At 40.0% G+C, this 22,329-nt stretch overlaps 1 protein-coding gene across 3 annotated transcripts in view; it reads left to right on the top strand.

The window, feature by feature from the left end:
* Positions 1-22,329, top strand: part of LOC121927230 (TSC22 domain family protein 1-like) — a 114,240-nt gene that overhangs the window by 87,299 nt on the left and 4,612 nt on the right. The window contains exons 1-2 of one of the 3 annotated variants that reach the window (XM_042460899.1): positions 9,418-9,470; positions 20,723-20,777. The exons of the other annotated variants lie outside the window; for them this stretch is intronic. Coding sequence (XP_042316833.1) covers positions 9,433-9,470; positions 20,723-20,777 — 93 coding nt within the window. The 5' untranslated portion in view covers positions 9,418-9,432. Of the gene's footprint in view, positions 1-9,417; positions 9,471-20,722; positions 20,778-22,329 lie in introns of those variants that run through there. 3 annotated transcript variants of the gene reach the window in all.

Here is a 22,329-nt window from a genome sequence, read left to right as displayed (position 1 = left end):
TTTTTCAAAGCAGTAAAAACATGTCATCACAGTTTTTGTGTGTGTGTGTGTGTGTGTGTGTGTGTGTGTGTGTGTGTGTGTTTGTACCAATTTGTTGATTTATGCCAAAAGGATCAACACACCAGATTACATGGATCCATTGGAACCAGCAAATGTATGGGACATGTTTATCACAAATAATAATCTAGCACTCTTACATAAATCACAGCAGGACCCACCTTCCCAAATCATATGCCAGTACTATGAAGATTGTTTTTTAAAAATACATGATCTTTAGATTAACTTGAGGGTGTTTACAGTGGACACATTTGTTCTTCAGTACACCTGCACCATTAATGTGTAAAGTATGGGGGACATTGATGGGGTCTGTTTCTGTATTTAATGGTTTCTATTGCTTGAAAGCATTCTCTTAGACCACAAGTTGAACATGAGAGTCAACAGTGGGATGCAGCAGCTATAAAGGCTAATGCAATTCTAGGCTGTATCAATAGAAGTATAGCATCTAGATCAAGGGAAGTAATAGTGCCACTCTATTCTGCTTTGGTCAGGCCTCATCTGGAATACAGTGTCCAGTTTTGGCCACCACAGTTCAAAAAGGATTTTGACAAGCTGGAGCGTGTCCAAAGGAGAGCGACTAAAATGATGAATGGTCTGGAAACCATGCCCTATGAGGAGAGACATAGGGAAGAGAAGGTTAAGAGGTGACATGATAGCCCTGTTCAAGTATTTGAGGGAGTGTCATATTGAAGCTGGAGCAAACTTGTTTTCTGCTGCTCCAGAGAATAGGACCCGGAAAAATGGATGCAAGCTACAGGAAAAAAGATTCCACCTAAACATTAGGAAGAATTTCATGACAGCAAGAGTTGTTGGACAGTGGAACACACTCCCTCAGAGAGTGGTGGAGTCTCCTCCTTTGGAAATCTTTAAACAGAGGCTGGATGACCATCTGTTGAGGGTGCTTTGATTGTGAATTCCTGCATGGCAGGGGTTGGATTGCATGTCCCTTAAGGGCTTTTCCAACGCTATGGTTCTATGATTCTATGATCCTCTCATCCTCTGCCTTGGTTCCTTCTAGAATGTGAGCTGGGATGCAATGTGAGGCCATAGAAAAGAGAGAGATAACAGGGGAAGGTTCAGCATTCCTTTTTTTTTTTTTACTTGTACCTTTAGCTATTTAAAAAAGTTTTAAAATTAACAAGGCAACCCTTCCCAACACAGAGTGCATGTTTCTATCTTATATATCTAAATAAAATTTGATTGATCCCAACACATTTTTTTTGCTTCATTCAGTTATACTCCCAAAGCAATGTAAATTCAATTCTTGGAAATCTAAACCAATAGTGTTTGTCCTTAGTCCTTTGTACAGGTAGACCAGTTTCAGCCTCTTCATAGTTTCCATGTAAGTATATGATTGAGTTTGAGGTTGTTTTATACAAAATATAACCAACTGATAGGTGTTGTTCCACACCTAATGACCCAGCTCTACAAAAACCTGCTCTAGTGAGGTTTTTCATAATATGATAGCACTAGTACCACATGTATTAAAGGACACCACATCACATTTACAGAGACACAAATTTATTTTTAAAACATTAATTTCTCCATTTACACTTGGAAAATTTCTATATATGCATCAATATGCTTATTTCTCCACATAGTAAAACTGCAGATTTTGTTTGGAAAGATTTAGAATTTTTTCATCAAGAAAAATCTGTTCTTAGAATGTTCTTTCTAAGAAATATTCTATAATCAAAGTAATACAGAATACTCCATAATGAGAGATTTCATAGATGGTCAAATGTGTTAAATAGTACTGATTAATAATACAGCATGTCTCCCATATCCACAGAGGATACATTCCCAGACTAATCATGGAAATATGAAACCACAGATAACAGCCAAGCTTATTGAAATGAATGACTTCCAGCAGATGTTGATCACAGAGTTGCAGTGGAGAATCCAAAGATTGCTAAAGAAAACACCTGTAGACTTTTCTAGGTCCTCCAGCACAACTCTGTGATCAACTTCCACTGGAAGCATACCATAGAATCATGCTAAAGGGCCTAGAAAATGCCTAGAGAACACATATTTTTTCGTACATGGCTAAGGGAAACTGCAGGTACCAGTCCTGGAGATACAGGGGTCATATTGTACTTGTGTTTAATTTTGCATTTGTTCATGTGGGTTGTAGGCCCATGAAAGCTGAAACGAGTTAGGATTTTGTGACCCAAACCATAGTGCCATGGTAGAACAAGAGAGCAACTTCCTGCAGATGCTTCAGGAGAAGAAGGATAATTTGAATCTGAACTGTGATTCTGGAGGAAAGGGAGAGACCCTTTCCACCTGTTCTTTATCCTTGATCTAAATAGCTTCTCTCCCTCTCCCCTACTTTACTTTGCCCCATGAGAGCTGTGGAGGGCAAAAATGACAGGCTCACTTTATATACAGTATAGGATGTTACTTCCTCTCCTCAGCAGTCCTGGTGAGATGGCAACTCTGACAGGAGATTTAAGGAGGGAAATGGCATCTGGCAAACAGTTCTGGTTCCTGTCTCAGTTGAAATCTTTCACCTACTACCCATGACTTCTGTCAATTAAAGGAAGAGATGTTTGGAGATCTAATGATGGATCTCCTGTGTTGTGTCCAGTTTATTCATCAGCTTTGACCATCTTCTCTGCAACAGTGTTCAAGATCCATTCTGAGTAGTAATTCATATCACTTTGTTCTTGACATTTTCAACATTTCGAATTCTCAACATTTCTTTTATCTGCACTGCTGTTCTCTGTTCTTTCATAATATGATTGGGTTAGAGGTGCCCTTGGAGCAGTTTGGGCAGACACAACAATGTTCATGATCTCCCCCAAGGACACCCCAAAAGAATCCCTACTTGGATTTTTAAAGTAATGGAGGTAAATATGTTGGGGAGGGGAGGAAGGATCTCAGCCCACCCCTTCCGATGTTACTCTCCTTGTGTGGAAAATCATAGTCTGAAGTTCAAAACCTCTTATGTTCTCACTTTAGGAATCTGCATGTTCAGAGTCATGTGGAGGGTTTCCATACATATAAGAGACCTTTTGCATCAGATTGGTGGCTTCCTTCCACATGAGGAAAGTGTTGATTGGAGGGGAATGGGTTACACTTAGAGAGCCCCCCCCCCCCATGTATTTACCTCTGTGAGTTTAGAAGGCCTGGATAGGGCTGGCGTCTTCAAACGACAAAGCAAATCTACATCTCTGTTAATTTATAACACTATGGTAAGTTACTTTTGCTGTGGTGACCAAAGAGTGCGTGAACAAAAGAGGGAAAATGGTAGAAACTTGGGAAGGGGTCAGGAAGCCATGCAGGCAGTTGCAGCTTTGCCTTTTGAACAGTGGGGATATTTTCTGCCTGCACAGCAATGGCTGGTGTTCCACACATACACCCTCCAAACGAATAATGTGAAAATGGATAAGTAACAGCAGATAACCTTGGCCTTGGACACACACTGAAAGGAAAGCTGCCCCCTTGGTGGTGACATTTCCCCATTGTCTATTTAACATTCCCCCAGTGTCAACTGTAGTAGTGATTTGAAGGAGCCATGTTCTTGGACTAGTAAGGATTCAGCCACAGTAATCAAAATCAGTCTTGAGTGAACAGAGTTTTCTCCACTTCAGTAGTCATGATTTTGAACAACGTGAAATATTAAATGTAAAATGTAATTAAGCTCTTTGGACAGCACAAAAGCCACAATGCATTCTGCTGGGGCCAGCATTTCTAAGGTTTCTGTAAATCTGCTGCTGCTGTTGCACTGAATTTTTCTTTCTTAAAGAGTTGGGAAAGCTTCAGACCCATCTAGTCACTTGTAGTTTTGAGAAAAGGCTCTTGTAGGCCTAAAACAGAAGTGGGCGAAGACAGGTTGTGCTGAAATGATGCAGTGGGGCCAGTTGTTTCTCAGAGGATGCAAGTAGCCATTTGAGAACAAGGTTTTTTTTTTCATGGCAGTGGTGGTGGAAACCTGTAGAATGGATAAAGCCCCCTGAGGCATGTGAGCACCAAATCTCTTGAAGCTGCCCGCCCCTGCTTTAGAGATGGGAAGAAAATACAGTAACTGTGCGTAAAGAGAAAACTGACCAATACTGGTTAACGTTATTATTAAGCTACGGGGGGAAACGGTTTAATATTAACATCTGGTACATATATCTTTGCTGAATTTAAATGTTTTTCCTTTGAGTGGAAGAGATATTCATTGGAATCGCAGATCTGTGGAGCCTTTCACTGATTGTATAAGCTGAACAGGAACACTGACATCTCCTAAGGAAGTCTATTCAGGACGTTGAAAACAATTCTTTACATTGTCCCTTAAATCAAGACTTGTCAGAAAGTGTGATTACAGCAACTGCTGACTTAGAGACCTTTAACATGGATTAAATACCCTAACGGCACCAGATCCTATCTGATCTTAGAAGCTAGGCTGGGTCAGCCCTGATTAGTACTTGGATGGGAGACTGCCAGTGAATACCAGGTGCAGTAAGTTGTATTTCACAGGAAGGAACTGGCAAAACTTTGCCTGAGAAACCCCTATGGAATTGTAATAAGTCAACAGGCACATAAACACACACAACATAGAGAAGAGAGAGTCTACTGGCTGCCTTGGATGCAACAGTTAAATGAAATGTTTGGTAATAGAGCTACACCCCTGATGTCTTCTGCTCAGGAAACAAATAGCAGAAAGGGCACAGGAGCTATTGCTGTTACACCTTCCCCTGTGAGTTTCCTGGTACCATCAGTTCAGCTCCTGCTGAAAGCACAATGCTGGATTTGAAGGCATCTCAGTTTTTTCACATTGGGGTATTCCTCATGTTGTTGAAGCCACACTTGAGCTTCACTGCTTTTGAAAGATTTGCTGTAAGCATATAATGTCAGGATTCAACTCAGTACTATTTTCAAAAGGGCATTTGGTGAATTTGGAATGTCTGCAATGCATGCAAAAGGAAGGCTGGTTGATAAGGTGTGTTAGAAGATAACAACTATGGGTCAAATCCAGTTGGTAGTCATAGTTAATGTGCCCCTATTAGATTAATTGCTGAAAGAGTCATTGTTTAAGTGAGTCTGCTCCAGTTGGGCGTTGCATTTGGATTTAGGCCTTTAACTTAAGAAACGCCTCATAATTTTGTTGTTGTTATTCAAATTCACCAAATATCCTTTGAAAATAGTACTGAGTTGCATCCTGACATTATAAACTCTCAAGTTGATCCTCAAATCGACACTGACTCATGATGACCCTGCGGATAAGCCATCTCCAAGTCTTTTTATCCTCTTCTGCTCTGCTCAGTTCCTCTAGATTCAGCCCTGCTGAGTCCAACCTTCTGATGTATGGTCTTCCTCTCTTTCTACTGCCTTCCACCTTCCTTAGCATTATCACCTTTTCTAGCAAATTCGTGCCTTTTCATTATACGGCCAAAGTACAACAGCTATATTTTCATCATCTGGGCTTCCAGGGAGAGTTGAGGTTTAATCTATTCAAGGAGCCATTTATTTGTCTTTTTGTCTGTCCATGGTATCCTCAGCACTCTTCTCCAGCACCACATCTGAAATGAGTTCATTTTCCTCTTATCTATTTTCTTCGCTGTCCAGCTTTCACATCCATACATGGTGATGGGGAATACAATGGGTTGGATGATTCTAACTTTAATGTTCAGTTGTATATATTTACTCTTTATGATTTTGTTTAGTTCCTTCATAGCTGCCCTTCCCATTTCCAGTCTTCTTTTGGTTTCTTGATTGCAGTCTCCATTTTGATCAATGTTTGATCCAAGGTATGAGAACTCTTTAACTATTTCAATTTCCTCACTATTTAGGTTGAATTTATGTAGTTCCTCTGTAGTAATTATTTTTGTTTTCTTTATGTTCAACATTAAGCCTGCCTTTGCTCTTTCTTCTTTGAACTTCCTTATAAATTGTTCCAAGTCTGTGATATTTTCCACTAGTAGTATAGTGTCATCTGCATATCTTAGACCAGGGGTAGGCAACCTGCGGCCCGCGGGCCGGATGCGGCCCGGCAAGGCCTTGGGACCGGCCCCAGCCCGGTCCTGCCACCGATTGCCGCCGGGGCCTTTGGGGGGCAATTGTCTATAGGAGCCTCAGAAACATGCATTTATCTTAATATTTTTTAAAAAATCAGCAAATTTTTTCACGTGTCCTCCATTTTTTATTTAAAAAGTGCCCTCCATTTGAAAATTTTGTCCTACATTTGTTTATTTATTCATTTATTTAAACAATTATTTAATTATTATTTTTTTAGCTTCGACCCCCCAGTTGTCTGGGGGACAGCCACCCGGCCCCCGGCTCAAAAGGGTTGCCTACCCCTGTCTTAGACTGTTGATGTTCCTTCTTATCTTCACCCCTCCTCTTTCTGAGTTCACACCTGCTCATCCTATGATATTGTCTGCATACAATATGGAGATATGATGCAGCACTGCCTGACTCCCTTGCCAATTGGGAACCATTCTGTTTCTCCACATTCCCCATACGTATCAAATGTAGTGACACTCCCATGTCTTTAAGAGCATTCTATAGCTTTCCATGATTTATGCAATCAAAGGATTTTCTGTAGAAGTACATGCTGATTTTCTTCTGGAATTCCTTGGCTCGCACAATTAACCATCGTGCGTTTGCAGTGTGGTCCCCAGTACCTCTTGCTTTTCTGAACCCTTCTTGCACTTCTGGGATTTCTTTCTACATGTTGGAGTATGCTGCAGAAATTTGAGCAGTATTTTCTTGTGTGGGAAATTAAATAGTCCTATAGGCCTGATACACACGGGCGGGGAAACGTCACCCCTCTTTGCTGCAGATCATTGTCACAGCAACCAAACTGCACAGCAGCCATATGCCAGCAGGAAGAAGCTGCCTAGAGCGGCTTCTTCCTTAGGATGTGATATCACAACCCTTCCTGGCACTGACCTTTGGGCGCTCAGATGCCCATATGTCATGGATATGCCCCCTGTGTGGAGAGCGCCACTCAGTAATGGCGCCACCCACACATACTAGGGCTTGGGAGCATGTGGTTGCTGCGCTCTCCCGAGCCTAGTTTTGGACCAGGATCTTGAGGAAGAGGTCTCTTTTTTTGTTGTTGTCTTCTATTTCTTTGCATTGATTTTTAAAGTAGTTTTATTTATTCTTGTGCACTAGTCATTGGACAGTTGCATTCATGGTTCTGATTTTCCTATCTCCCTTTTCTTTTGAAATGAATCCCATTGTGGGAGAAAGGTGGGGTATAAACCCTTGGAATAAAATAAATAAATAAAAATCTCTTCTTTGCTTTACTGCTTGAAGCATTTCTTCGTTATCCATTATTTCTTCTCTTTCTTTTTGGCGTTTCTGCATTCTTCCTTAGCTGTGTCCTCCTTAGATTCTGGATTATATTTGTAAATTCTGTTGATACATTGTTCAGATAATATTTTGTTATGATGGCTGTTTTGTTTTCTTCTTCAGCTTTATTCTGATTTAATAATAATAATAATAATAATAATAGGATTTATTTATATGCCACCCAATCACAGAGGTGATAATAGACGTTCTCTGCCCTCAGGCTTACAATCTAAAAAGACACGACACAAAAGGAGAAGAGAATGGTGGTGAGGAAGGGGATCAGCATTCTTCTCTTCCTCTGAGGCCTGGACCAAGGCAGATGGACTGGAGGGAGGGCTCTTTTTCTTAATGCTCCTGGTCTAGTTTTGGCTGCAAGGACTGAGCTTCTCCACCTTCTGCTTCCAATTATATAGTCTATCTAGTTTGAGTATTGACCACCTGGTGATTTCTATATGTATAGTTTTGTTGTTGTTAGCTGCCCATGCCTACCCTGTGGGTGATACATCTCCAAGCCCACCATCCTTAATTACAAGTAAAAGTTGATCATTAGAAAATGAGATTCATGCCTCCTAAGAAATGTCACGTAGAAATCTTTAGGTGTTGAACTGACTCAGGGGTTGGGGTAGGGAGAAAAAAAACTCTTTGGTGCTGAAACTGGATTTACTTGATGTGATTGGTGGCAAAAGTAACAGACCTGTGGCTTTTCTATTGTTCCTCAGTAATATTTAGCAGTCTAGAATATATAGTGTGTAGTCATTATGTTGCAATGTCTCTGCATAGCTTAATTGCTGCTTGCAGAACCATTGCTGTGCAGTGACCTGGAGTCACACGTCTTTGCATTTATGAAATATTATTGGGTGTGGATGAGCGAGGATGAAATAGCAGGAGGAGATGTGGGGTACTTGTTAATCCTGTACTTTAGTAATCCGGAGTATTTCATGAAGAAAGAGTGTTAGTTGGCATTGCGTCTATATAGATAATTGCAATATTTAATGAACAATTGACTGCTTAGGAAAAAGTAATTAGAAAGCCTTACGAAACCTAATCTTCATGCCAACAGCTATTCTGCAATAAACTTCTGTTCTTGTATCTTTTTAATCAAGCTGATACTAGACTTCCAGAACATGAGGAAGTATGTCTGAAATCATTATTTGTACTATTTTTATGCTTCTTACATTTCCATTGCTGTTCACTGCCCAAAGCTTTTAAAACAGCTTTCAGAAGGTAATGGTTAATTATCAGAAAGTATAAAGTGTGTGTGTGTGTGGGGGGGTCTATCAGGTATTGCATTTAATCTTGTCTTTGTGGTTTGCTCCTGAGTTAATTAGAACTTTGTGCTAGTTCATGGAGATTCAGCTTTATCTGTGCTAATAATATAAAATGAGTAATCCAGTCACCTATTTCCCTTGCATCCATAGTTTTTGTTTCTTCCAGTTTTTGTTTCATTGAGACTGGGGAAAATAAAACTTGGATTGCTATAACAAAGGTGTCTTGAACCTACTTTTGTTAAATAATAATAATAATAATAATAATAATAATAATAATAATAATAATAATAGAAGCATCAGGCCCGCTATTGCAAGATCAGTCTACTGAAGAAAACCTGCTTGAAATTAAGCAAGTAGCAGTGTGTATAATATTTTAGAACTGAAGATCAAAAAATGACTTATTACACAAGGAAGAGCAAGTGTGTAATTCAGAAAGAAAGTGCATGCAACTGCTGAGGTGTAATTCTGGTCAGGAAGATTTTAATCTCTCTTGAAGCTTTATGTAACAGAACAGCACGTGATCTCAAACTCTGTGATGTCATTACTTGCCCTTCTTTCTGTTGACCATAAGCAGCCCAGCATAATGCACAGCAGACTTGGAATAGCAGCATCTGCTTGATCTCTTCCTGTCTCTGTAAAACACTGCCTCATTCACGAAGGGCAAATTTGAATTGCTCCTGCTAAGGCTAAGTATATTCTTGGCAGGAACGGGCTATTTCTTTTGATGTGTGGTTGTGCAGTAACTAATTAATAGACACAACATTGAGATTTGCTATAACCAACAGTTCTTCAGGGACAACCGTTCCACGGAATAGTCATGAAAGTGGTTTTGGATTTGGAGGAGCATCTGAAGAGGTAATTGTAAAATGATGTGCTGAATTTCAGAGTCTTAGATTTTTAAAAAAGTTGCATAAAAACAAGTTTATCTTTTTATTTCCTATGTTATTATTTTTAAAACTGAAATTGAAAGATGGCTATCTTGCCTTAACTAAACTATCGTGCTTCATTTATAGCCATAGGGTTCAATTTTAAACCAGATTCTTTACAAATAGATAAGTTGATCAGCCAGTAAGGCTGAATGTGAAAGAGTTGTGGTCCAAATTACAACTCTGCCCAATACCTTTTGAGATGGGCTTGTATGGATCACCTCTTTCTGATAGTAGACATAAGCATCATTAACTTTGCCTTGTCACTATGAGAATTAAAACCTAAGGAGGCGTCATCCTCCCTAAGTCTTAGGCATAGTTGCCTAACGTCCCTGCAATTTATTTATTTATAAAACATTCAACTTGCACAAAGTGGAGTCTGCTAAACGTGCCCCTGCACATTTGACCTACCAGGCATAACACTGCATAGGAGTCTGAGGTTTTGGTAGACTGTAAACATAGTCCATTAGTTAGACTGCTAGAACTTCCAAACAGTAAAAATCAAGGTGAATCATCACCTCACAAATGTGTTATGTGTGTCCTGCTCCCTCAACCGATTGTGTTCACTTGCTCTCCAGTTCGAAGAGAATAAGTGGACAGTCAATCAGGATTAGTACTGCTCTCTCTATGGCAGGGGTAGGCAACCTGCGGCCCGCGGGCCGGATGCGGCCCGGCGAGGCCTTGGGACCGGCCCCAGCCTGGTCCTGCCGCCGATTGCCGCCGGGGCCTTTGGGAGGCAATTGTCAGAAACATGCATTTATATTAGCATTTTTTAAAAAATCAGCAATTTTTTTCGCGTGTTCTCCATTTAAAAAAAAATGTGTCTTCCATTTGAAAATTTTGTCCTATATTTGTCCTGGTTTATTTATTTATTTATTTATTTATTGGCTTCGGCCCCCCCAGTTGTCTGAGGGACAGCAACCCGGCCCCCGGCTCAAAAAGGTTGCCTACCCCTGCTCTATGGCTACACTGCTCAATGGCTGACCCGCTACAGTTCATATTAACTTGGATGCCCAGGTGAGGCTGCAACAGAGGTCAGTTTTCCTGCAGCCAGTAGAAAGATGGTCATTGGAAAGGAGCTGACATGCTGGTTTCCCTGCACTGCTATGGGAAAAACAATTCAGAAACCAGTCTGGGAAAACTTTGAAATTCAGAGTTCAAGGAAAGCTGTGGAAGAGGTCTTAGCCTCCCTGCTGCCCCTTTGTTGTAATTTTATACACAGTTCTGATTTCATCCTCCTTTAAGGTAAAGGAAGGTCAGTAAATACGGCTTGACAGGTAGAGTCATTGAGTTTGTGTGTGTTTAACAGCCCTTGGCTTGGATCTTGCATTGAGATAATGATTGCTAGATGCCCTAGCTGATCAGGCAAGTAGAACATGTCAGATCTACTTTGATACAGGATTCCTGGGCTTTGGTACTCCCTACGGCAAACTGGCTACCCCCCAGTTTCTGCCAGCAGGTAAATAACTTCTTCTTCAGATGTGAATTTGGCAACTGATTTCTGTTGCTGCAGAAGGAGCCTCTTGCTGCATTTTCTTTCATTGCCATGGTATTAAATTGTGCTTTAATTTTAAGAAATGGTTTTTTTTTAAAATCTCTTTCATGTTTTTATTGTACTGTACTGTATTGTTTTAGTCAGTTGAATATAACCCCTTCCTTATTATTATTATTATTAAGCTTTATTTATATAGCGCTGTAAATTTACACAGCACTGTACATAAAATCATTTAATTAGACGGTTCCCTGCCTTCATGCTTACAATCTAAGAAGACACGACACAAAAGGAGAAGGGAATGGTTGAGGGGAAGAGGATAAGGTCCAGCATTCTTCTCTCCCTCTGAGGCCTGGACCAAGGCAGATGGACAGACTGAGGGCTCTGTATCTTAAGGATAGGCCTGATGGCACTGGCCCACCCTCACACCCCCACGGAGTGCAGGAATAGTGGGACATAAATAAATATAGCAGTAGAAATCAAAGCCTAACAGCTGGGTTTTTGCAGAATAGTTTAAACTGCTTCCTGGCTTTGAAATCTGAAAACACTCATGGCTGCTTCTTATTGATGCACCTAGTGCCAGCTGTGTGCTTAAGTGTTGTAGATAGAGAGGGAATGATAGAGCTTAAAGGGCCAGCAAGGATTGGGAAGAGGGCTGATAGATGATGATACTGAATAAGTGTGCTGTAGTGATTTTGAAAAGTCTTGAAGAAGAGCTACAATAAGAACATGATTACTATTAGAGGAAAGTTGTACTTTGAGCTCCCATTTTGGGAGAGAGGCAGAATAGAAGTGAAATAAAAATAATTAAATAAATAGAGATGGGAATGATCTTAGCTGAAAGCATATAAGCAAGTGGGGAGTCAGGCAGATTATACAGGCCTGTGATGAAATCCAACCCCCCACCCACATATAGTAGCTGTTTTTAATGTACTCCTGAGTGCTGAATCTCAGGGTAGCAGTGTTGGCCATATAGCAAATCCAATAACATTCCAACAATGGTACCTTTATGGGTACAACCAATGGGTACAACAGTGGGACAACCAAAATACACAACTACATGTTGCAAGCTTTTAAAGTCACACTGGCTTCTTCATCAGGCAAACAGGGAAAAAAATTGAAGATGTTAGTCCTCCCTGCCATCTGAAATAAGACCAGAAACAGGAAATGCAGGCCTATGGCTAACTTCTTCATTTGTTCCCCTCCTGTTTGCCTGATGAAGAAGCCAGTGTGACTTTGAAAGCTTGCAACATGTAGTTCTTTCATAAATCTGAAATTTTTATCAATACAGTTGTTACTCAGCTTTGTTTAAGTGGGGACGCTGATGTTCCACTGAAGTTTCTTTTTGTACTTTTGAATGGATTTTTGTATTTCATATCCGCTAATTAAAATGTTTTAAACACCTTGTTAGAAGACTTCAACCCCTTTCTGGATCCTAGCAGGATAGTTCTTTCCAAGATCATTTCATTTAGTCACATATTGCAACATAGAAACATCAAAACAAATTGTGAAAAAAATGTACATGATGGAGCAAATCGGAGGTCATTTTTGGATTTGAAATGTCAAATTCCTATAAAATCTACATTTTTAATAAAGTTTTTATGACCCTCAGTTTTGCAGACCTGTGTTACTGACGAAAGATGAGACCTTGAAGTGGAGTTAGAACAAAGAGCAGAGGGATGACTTGGCTGTCATAAGTTTATTTTAGTTGTGATATATTGTGACATATTAAGGATTCAGGACAGATTGAATATTTCTTATCCAGAATTCCAGATTGTCCACAGGGTTGGCTGAAATAGTGGCACTTTTGCTTTCTGACAGTTCATTGTACACAAATTTGGTTTCATGCATATTATTAAAAATATTGTGTATAAAATTACATTATGATATGTGTATAACATATTTATGAAACATAAATAAATTTCATGTTTAGACTTGGGTCCCATCTCCAAGTTATCTCCTAATATGTGGATTCAAATAGTCCAAAATCTGAAAAAATTCAAAATCCAAAACCCTTATGGTCCCAAGCATTTTGGAGAAGGGAGACAACTTGTATAACAATATTTTTTTGCATTCAAAGAAAAATAAATGTTCTTATATTTCTCTTTGGCATATCCTTCCATATACAGTAGACACACTTTTTAATCTGTTTTGTCAAAAGTTACTTCATTAGGAAATTCTTCCTTCCTGAGAGTTAAGAGCTTCTCATCCACAGTCCCTGTTGTAGATTGTTAACGCTTTTGAGCCAAGTGGTATATGTTTTGCTCACTCCTCTCTTGTTTCTTATAGGTCTTCTAAGAAGTAGGGGTTTTTTCCCCTCCTGCAGCACATTTAGATCAGGTGCAGCAGCAGCATCTACAAAGCCAGACAAACAGGGTGCATTTGAGTTTATTCAGCTACAACTCCCATCATATCTGAAAGGCATCAGATTGGGATAAGATCCCTCAAGCATTGTTGCCTGGAATTTGGTTGGAGGAAAGCAGAGAGAGACTGAGAGGGAGTTTAGAGTCCTTTCTACCTCTGGAAAAAATATTCTCTCTCTCTCTCTCTCTGCCACTATTCATTTTCTTTAATTTTTGTTCTTATTTTGAATGGTAATTTATGTAGCTAAGTATAATCTAGGGAAAGTGTTGTTTTTAAATACTTCACTGCACACGAGGACTGCAGAGCATTATTTGTTCGCTCTTGCCTGTTATGTAATGGGTTCTTACAATCCTCAGGAACATGAAAATGTTTAATAATTCATAGAATTCTGCTTACAGGCATTTTTGCAAAGCTGCATAAAACAACACCAGTGGACAAAAATGTGATCTGGACCCTGAATAATTTGCTCAGGACTGACAAAGTAGGAGTGTCACTCATTAATAAAAGGTTTTGTTGGGAGAGCTAAAATTTTAGCTCTAATATGTCCATGTTAGATGTAGTTGGATTGAGTCCTGAATCTGGATAGGACAGAAAAATCATACACATAGTTTAACTGCCCAAGAAGTCTGGTGGTCAAGTAATTCTACATGAGATTTGCTTCTTCCAAAATAATAGGTTCACAATTTGGAGATGATTTCAGATTAAGCAGAAGGAGCATCTTTCATCAGCAGGTTGGTGTCCCAGCCAAGGCTGAACAGAGGGGACCTATCCATTACCTAATAACAGCTGCAATATTTTGTATTGTGGTACTATCTTTTAGGGGGATACTTAAGAACTATAGTTTGTCTCGGATACCAGACCATTAACAAGGACCAGCTTTTGGGAACAGTTCTTGACTTTTTAGACCTGCTTCATTGCCCACTGGTACAATTCCAAGGACAGTTTAGAGTGCCTTGGACTTTCATGTGAAGCCTTACATTTTTGGGGACGCAAGATATTTTAAGGTGTGGCATCTGTCACCTGAATATACTGACAGAATCTTAGATGTTTAGCTGCATCTACCATCATAAGTAAGGCAAGAGGGCTGCTGAGGAAAGGATCCTTTCTGTGGGGGTGGACTACCTTTGAAATGCCTTCCTTAGAGGGGATCAGGTATGCCCTCCCCACTGATATATGTGTGTGTAATATGTACCACGCCTAGCAAATTCTACGTTTGTGGCTTATTTTATTTGGCTGTTTTCTCCAGCCTTCTGCCTCATTGTGGTTTTCATTTTTCTCTGCTCCTTTGGGGTTTAAAAATGCTGCTGTACAAACCAATTTCACCTTATGTACTTCTTTTTAGAACAAGATCAAACCACTTATGGCAAGGTTATAAGAAACCAAATGCCAATACTGGATGACATTCTTATGGGTGGCAGCAAAAAGGGTTCTGGGAGTGCTTCTTCTTTTTTATTTATTCCTTTTATTATTGTCAGCAAAGAAAAGCAGGTGGTTTAATGCTATTACCTATGTCTTGTTCCATGAGAAGCATGCTCATAATCAGACTACCTAAATTTTCTAATGGTTTACTAATTAACTCCACCACCTAGTTAAATACTTTATTCTTGTTCTCATACCAGCAGTTGGTATGCAAGCTATCCTTTACCATTAGGAAATGCTAATGAGATACCATTGCTCTTATGTACCTGTAGCAAAGGAAAGTAGAGGCCCGTGAACATACTGCATTTTAAGAATGTTAAGTATTCTCCACACTTGCTTTCAGCATGGGAAAACAGTATGTAATTATTTTATTTTGTGAATTGCATGTGATAAGTCTTAAGGCATTATCACGTGTGCCTAATTCCCACAGAGGTTTGTCCACCTAGCTTTGGACTGTACTACTGCAGATACATTTTGTAATATTCATTTTCCTATCACACTTACTATATATAACCCTGCAAACACATCTGCCTTGTAAAATGCAAATAGACTCTGAAGGCCTAAAAATCCAGACTTTTCTAAATTCATATACTTTTAAAGTTGTACTTGATGATTTCCAGGTGCGTATCATAAATAGTTTGGTTTCCTGATTCTGTCTTCAGCAATAGGCAAGTATTATATAATCATATGTTATACATTATGGAAGTTGGAGTATTTTGTTTAAAGAAAACTATTGCAGTTTTCAGAGAAAGCAGGAAGGTAAATTAGAGTTGTTTGACCACGAGAGCCAAAAAACCCTCTAACTATGTACTGTATATGCATTATAAATGAAGTGATGGGTGATTAAAAAGCCAAACCTCAGAAAATGACATATGAAGGTGTGTGTGTATGTGGGGGGGGGGTTCTATTTTATAAATTAGAATATATTGTGAACAGATCTGGGCAAGGCTCATCTTGCCACCATCCTACATTCATGGGTACATAAAGGTTAGGCTATGACAACATACTGCTTTGGGCTGCCTTTGCAGGTTGCTTGGAAACTGTATGCTAATTAATCTGTGTTGGTTCTTGGTGTGTTTCTGAGCTTGTTTTATTTTTAACTAGCACATCTGTGTTGGTTTAATTTTAATAGTATTTTATCTTTTTAATAATAGTAATAGTAACAGTAATGGAAACTGCTTTGTAACAACTGTGACCTAAAATGTGGATGAATAAAGCACTGGTTTGTTATATTGAAAACCCTATGTGGTTTGCACCAGGGGTACCCAGCAGTACTCCCTGATCTCATGCAGTTCTCCTCCCCCCCAACCTTGGTGATGTCTAAGGTCCCTGTCTAAGGTCCACTTTGTGACTCCATGGAACAGATTCTTCCAATGGTGGCTTCAATTTCACATTCATCCCTTGGGAGAGTCATTTATCTCCTTCTCTCCCAGTCTTTAGAAAGATTGTTAAAACTGTTTTGTAAGTTAGGAGTCTTCAGAATAGGGGAAATATTGGTATTTCTTGCTGTATATACTTATTTTTTAAAAACCAATCCATATAACATTTTGCCAGCCAGGTGATGTTTCAGGCTATTTCCCCTCCTTTTTCACACTATTCTGAAATATCCAGTTTCTACCCAAAAGGCAAGTTTCTTTGACAAGTGAATTGTAACAAAGCATGGCCAATCCCTCACCATCTCCCAATGTTGAGGAAGTTATCTGTTTGCTTTCTCTTACCGCCATATGCCTCCTTTCAGTGTTTTTAATTTTTTAAACTTGAATCTTAGCAATATAGGCTTTAGGCTGTAAACCACTGTGTGCTTACCTTACTATAAGTACCTTGAAAACAATGGCTCCTTACTTTAGAGTGTATGTATTTAGGATTACACAGATTAAATGGTAAAGATTTCAAGAACAGTTTTACTAACTGATTATTCAAAATGGGCTACAGCAGAAGTGGACAATTATGGGAAGTTAGAGGGCCACATTAGGGACCCAGGAGTCCTTGGAGGTCCATGTGCCTCCTCCACACCCCTTGTAAAAATTAAAAGAAAACAGTCCCCAAAGCTATGTAGGGGCCACCATAGGGACATTTTCACCATGTTTTGGTGGCCTCTTTTTTTAGCAACAGGAAACGACCAGAAAAAGGTATCTCCTAGGTGGTCATTGTCATCATCTTCTTCTTGTTCTTCTTTTTGTTCTTGTACATCCTCTTCTTCCTCCTCTTTCTCCTTTCCACCTCCATCTCCACTTCTGGGGACTCACTGATGAACAGACAGGGACCCCAGCTGTAGGTCCTGTGACTTGGATAGAGATTCCCAGCCCACTGTGCAATAACCGTTAATGAATTTTATAAGTCTCAACATTAATACTTTGATTGCCCATCAATCTGCTCCAAGACCTACTAAATTTAATGGGACTTATTCCCAAATAATTATGCTTTTCTAAGTTGAATTCAACTTATGTTCAGTCAGAATAATACATGAGTTCTGTCACACATTCCTGCACGAGTTGAACCCTGCAGAGTTTGCTTATGACTTTGCTTGTAAGTATATCCATAATACTTTTGTTAGAGATGTACTTGCTCAGCTCAAGATTAAGATTTCTAACAGTGTGCATCTCTAACAATAATCAGGCAAACCAGAGATTGACAGCTTGCCTTGCGGGAGCCAAGTGTAAAAATTGTTGCCTTTTTCTGCTGAACCCAATTGTTAATGCTAACTAGGAGAAACCCAATGAATTTTCATAACTGTTGATTTACATTTGTTGATCAAAACCTATTGAGTGAAGTCGAAGGCTTTCATGGCCGGCATCCATAGTTTTTTGTAGGTTTTTCAGGTTATGTGGCCATGTTCTAGAAGAGTTTCTTCCTTCTAGAATGGCCACATAGCTCGAAAAACCCACAAAAAACCTATTGATTCAGTGGTTTTGCTCTGTTTGAGACTTACAGTTGGATTTAGGCCTCTGTGACTTGATTTCACATACTAAAGCAAATACAGTACTGAACATATAAAATATAAGTAATATTGGGCGGTATTAATGTTTTTTTAAGACGCAGGAACTTCTTCCGCCCTAAATACTGTCTTACACTTTTCTTTTCACAATTGTGGTAGTAATTCTAAGCAAATATTTTAAAAGGCAGGAACACCCCATAATCAATACAATTTATTGTATATATGTTATTATGATCCCTCCCCCATCCTTTATCTTAACCGGCCTGAAATAAAGGCTAAAATAGTTGTTATAGGAAATATAGAAAGGGAGCTCTTGAAAGGTCACATTTGTTCTGCCATTGTTTTCCCTTTTGAACTGCTTTTTGGTTGAAGCACTCTAAAAATTCATCAAGTATAGCATTGACTTCATTTCCTAGGCTGAAATGAAGAGGTATGACTGTGATCCCATGCATCTGGACTGGATGGTCTTTGTGGTCTCTTCCAACTCCATACATTCTATCTTTGTACACCATTTGTGGATTTGTGCTGAATTTGTGGATACAGTAAATTTGTACTGGGAAACTGGGAGCTAAAAAGATCCCAGGTTTATATGCTGATGTGGGTAACTAAGAAGGAATTTACAGCAAGAAGAAAAATTATCTTGGTGCTAATTCTAAGAAAGGCTCTCTAGTCTTATCTTGTAGATTATGGGGAAAGTTAGAAGTCAGGAGTCTCTGTCTCCACCCTCCAAATCTTCATATTGAGCTGAGGAAAGGCTAGCCCAAAATGCTGAATTTAGAGATAGAAAGAGATGTATGAAAGTATTAAATGAAACTTGTGTAGCTTGGCTAGCCCACTGATTTGCTCTTTAATTGTGCAGTAGATATACAGCATATAAATAGGTAGATTGCTTGTTGCTATATTCCATATAAATAGGCATTTCTCTCCTTTGTGCTCTTGCTTAACATTCTTTGCCTGAAGCAGCTTTTCCCAAACCTGGTGCCTTCCATACATGTGCAACCTCAACATACAGCACCTTTTATTTCCAGATAGCAAAACATTCTGCCTGGAGATCATGAGCATTGTAACCTATTTTATTTCATTTCTATGACGCCTTTCTTCCAGAAATGGACCCAAGCCGGCTCACAAGAAAAAAACATTTTAAAAGGCTTTACAATAAAAATTTAAAAACTTAAATCATCTAGATAAAACAGTATTAAAATTAACACAAAACATACAAAATTTTAAAACAAAACTAAAAAATCCCATATAAAAGCCACCCTGCCATGTTTATATACTATATTTAAAAACCTAACACATCTGGAAGGCGCCTGGTTGAGGAAGACTGGTTGGGACCAAAGATCAAGGGTTGTGTGTTGGCATAACCCCAAGGAATATATTTTAAGGGTCACTCTTGCCATTGTGGTAGTGGCCAGATTCTTGTGGGCACAGTGGTTTTAGCAGGACTATCTTAAGAAAAATTTCACCTGGTTTTTAAACATTCTGATTTTCCCCTCCTTGTTCCAAGCTTTAATTTAAAAGATGGAGCCCCCCCCCAACTTTTTTATGTCTGTTCCCTGTCTAAGTTCCGCTTTTTGTGACGCCATGGACAGATGCTTCCAATTGTGGGCTTCATCAAATTTCACTTCATCTCCCTTGGGAGTGTCTTTTATCTCTTCTCCTCCCAGTCTTAGAAAGATTGGTAAAACTGTGTTTTGTAAGTTAGGAGTCGTCAGAAAAATTAGGGAAATATTGTATTTCTTGCTGCATATACTGAACAACAAATCCTATAAAATTTTGACAGCCGGTGATGGGTTTCGAGGCTATTTCCTTCCCCCTCCTGTTTCCAACTAGTCCTGAATATCCAGTGTTTTCTACCGCAAAAGGCAGTTTCCTTGGACACTGAATTGTAACGACAAGCATGGCCAATCCCTCACCATCTCCCAATGTTGAGGAAGTTATCTGTTTGCTTCTCTTACCGCCATATGCCTCCTTTCAGTGTGTTTTTAATTATAATCATCATCAGTATTATTAGTTAATATTAATATATAATGAATTATATGGATGTTTGAATCCATGGATCTGAGACGTTTGTCCAATCTCGAGTGATGTTAGTCCTGCGGCTGCGGCAAATGGAGGACAGCTCGAAAATAATCCCTCCTTGGAACAGAATGAATGAAACGCAGCAGGACAATGTCTCTCTCCTCTTGAAACGGGAGGTCGCCCTGAGTCTGAGAGTTTCCAAATGGGTGGGACTCCAACTCCCGGAAGTCTCCCCCTTCGCCAGATGCCGGAGGGACTCATGGGAAATGTAGTTCAGCGCAACAGGCGGAGGAGCGTGGAATTGTCGGCCGTTAGGCGGCGCTGTGGGATCAGATGTGGGAAAAGGGGGGCGGGGATTGGTTGGCTGGGCGCTCCGGGCCCCGCGCGCCCGGACTTACGTCAGCAGCACCAGCGTGGTGACCGCAAGCGTCCGGGGGCGGGGCCCGAGCGCCCCAGCCAACCAATCCCCGCCGTTCCTCGTTTGCATACATTATGCAACCCCTGCTGCGGAGGCGCGTGGGCTCGGCAGCAGCAGGGCAGTCTGGTTTTGCGCAGAGGCGGCCGCGCATCCTGGTCTGGTCCCTGTGGGTGCTCATGCTCCCTGCTCCTTTCGCATCCGACTTCCCTCTATTGCTCGCCCGATGTAGGGTGGGAGGGCCCGGGGGCAATGGATCGCGGGCGTCTACCAGCTCAGGCACTTCCCAGCTCCTTCCGCCTCCTCGCTGCTGGGCAACCGACACGCCTGCCCTCAGGCGCGACAGTAGGTTAAATGAGGAGGAGGAGGAGGGAGCCCCTCTTCTGACCCCCTCCCTCCCTCTCACCTCCGCATTGGGGGGGTCGCCCAGGGGGCTCCGCCAAGTCTCTATGGGCGAATAGAGCCAGCCTGCTTCTGCTTCTTCTTCTTCCTCCGGCGCTCAAATAACCCCTTCCCCCCTTGTCTCTCTTGCAGCTCCTCCGGCGCACAGCGTCGTCGCCATAGACAACAAGATCGAAGGCAAGCCATGGTACTTACTCATTGATTTCATTGGGGAAGGGGGGGTCCTTCATCCATTGGGATTTAGGGCAGGAAAGAGGTCTCTCCTCCTGAGGCAAGGAGGAATGAACATCAACCAGTAGTATTATTACTATTACTATATGATTATTATCGTCGTCGTCTTTGTAATATTTTGTTATTTTTATTTTTTTATATTATTTTAAATATTATTATTATTATCTTTGATTTATTCTCCTTGTCTCTGGATAAATAAATAAATAATACGAAGATAATACAATATAATCATCAAATAATAATCGTTTTATTATTTAATATTCTTGTATTTTATTACTTATTTATCTCAAGAGACAAGAGAATAAAATCATCATTATCATAATCATCGGGTGCCTTTATGAATTTTATGTTTATTTTTTGGTATTATTATTTTATTTATTTATCTCCTCAAGACAAGGAGGATAAGTAATAAATCGTTGGATATTTTTATTATATATTTTAATTATCTCCCCAGAGACGGAATAAATATTCTTGTTGTTTTATTATTATCATAATTTTATTATATTTATTTATCTCATCGAGACGGAGAATAAAATTATTAGTATTATTATCATTGTGTTTTATTTTTTACTTTTATGTTTATTAAACGTTGTATTATTTTATTTTATTTTGTCGCAGACGAGGCAAATAAAACAATATTCTGTATTTTTCTTAGTATATTTTATAGGATTAATTGTTTGCTGATTTATTATGAGGTAATCTCAGACAAAGAAAAAATAATAGTAGTAGATGTAGTAATTATTTATGTTTATGGTCATATTATTTAGTTATTTATCTCCTCAAGACCGGGAGAATAAAATAATCGGTATAGCACTGTTGTTTGATTTTATTAGTATTATATTTGTATTATTATATGTCGAGACAATAAAATATAATCGTTTGTACATATTGTTTATTATTAATGGTTGTAGTCTTATGATTTCACTCAGAAGAGCAAGAGAATAATAATCCTAATAGTACATGTTAGTGTGGTTGTTATTAATTGTGTTCGGACAGGTATCCTTTGGGTGCCTTTTTTGCCCTTTTTGGTCTTTTCCCTTCCTCTCCTCCTCCTTTTTTTTTTTTGGGGTGTCCTCCTTCCCCCCCTCAGACGTGTTCCCGGGCCCCTCTTCTCTGCTCCTGCTTCGGGGGCCTGAGAGAGGAGAGAGAGAGAGAGAGAGAGGAAAACAGTCCCCTTCTCCCCTCCTCCTACTTCCTCCGCTTCCGCTGGCGCTTTTGTTGCTGCGGGAGCCTTCGCACGGGATCCTCTCCTCCTCCCTCCCTCCCTCCTTCTCCTCGTTGCTAGGCAAACTCACACTATATCATCCCGGCTATAATAGCGCCGACGCTGATTGGCGGAGCTGGGCTGGGCGCTCTGACGTCAGCGCGCTCTGGAGCGGGGGGGGCGACAACTGCGTGCGGAGAGGCCTTGCCCTGAAGAAGCTTGGAAGAAGAGGCGAGGAGCAATGCTGGCAGCGCTTCTTCTCCCAGATGCTCTTTGCTTTTTGCATGTGGTTGGCCCATGCAAA

Source organism: Sceloporus undulatus, chromosome 3 (genome assembly GCF_019175285.1).
Source record: "Sceloporus undulatus isolate JIND9_A2432 ecotype Alabama chromosome 3, SceUnd_v1.1, whole genome shotgun sequence".
NCBI lineage: Eukaryota > Metazoa > Chordata > Lepidosauria > Squamata > Phrynosomatidae > Sceloporus > Sceloporus undulatus.
The sequence above is the reverse complement of the archived record's forward strand: the minus strand, read 5'-3'. Positions and strand labels throughout refer to the sequence as shown.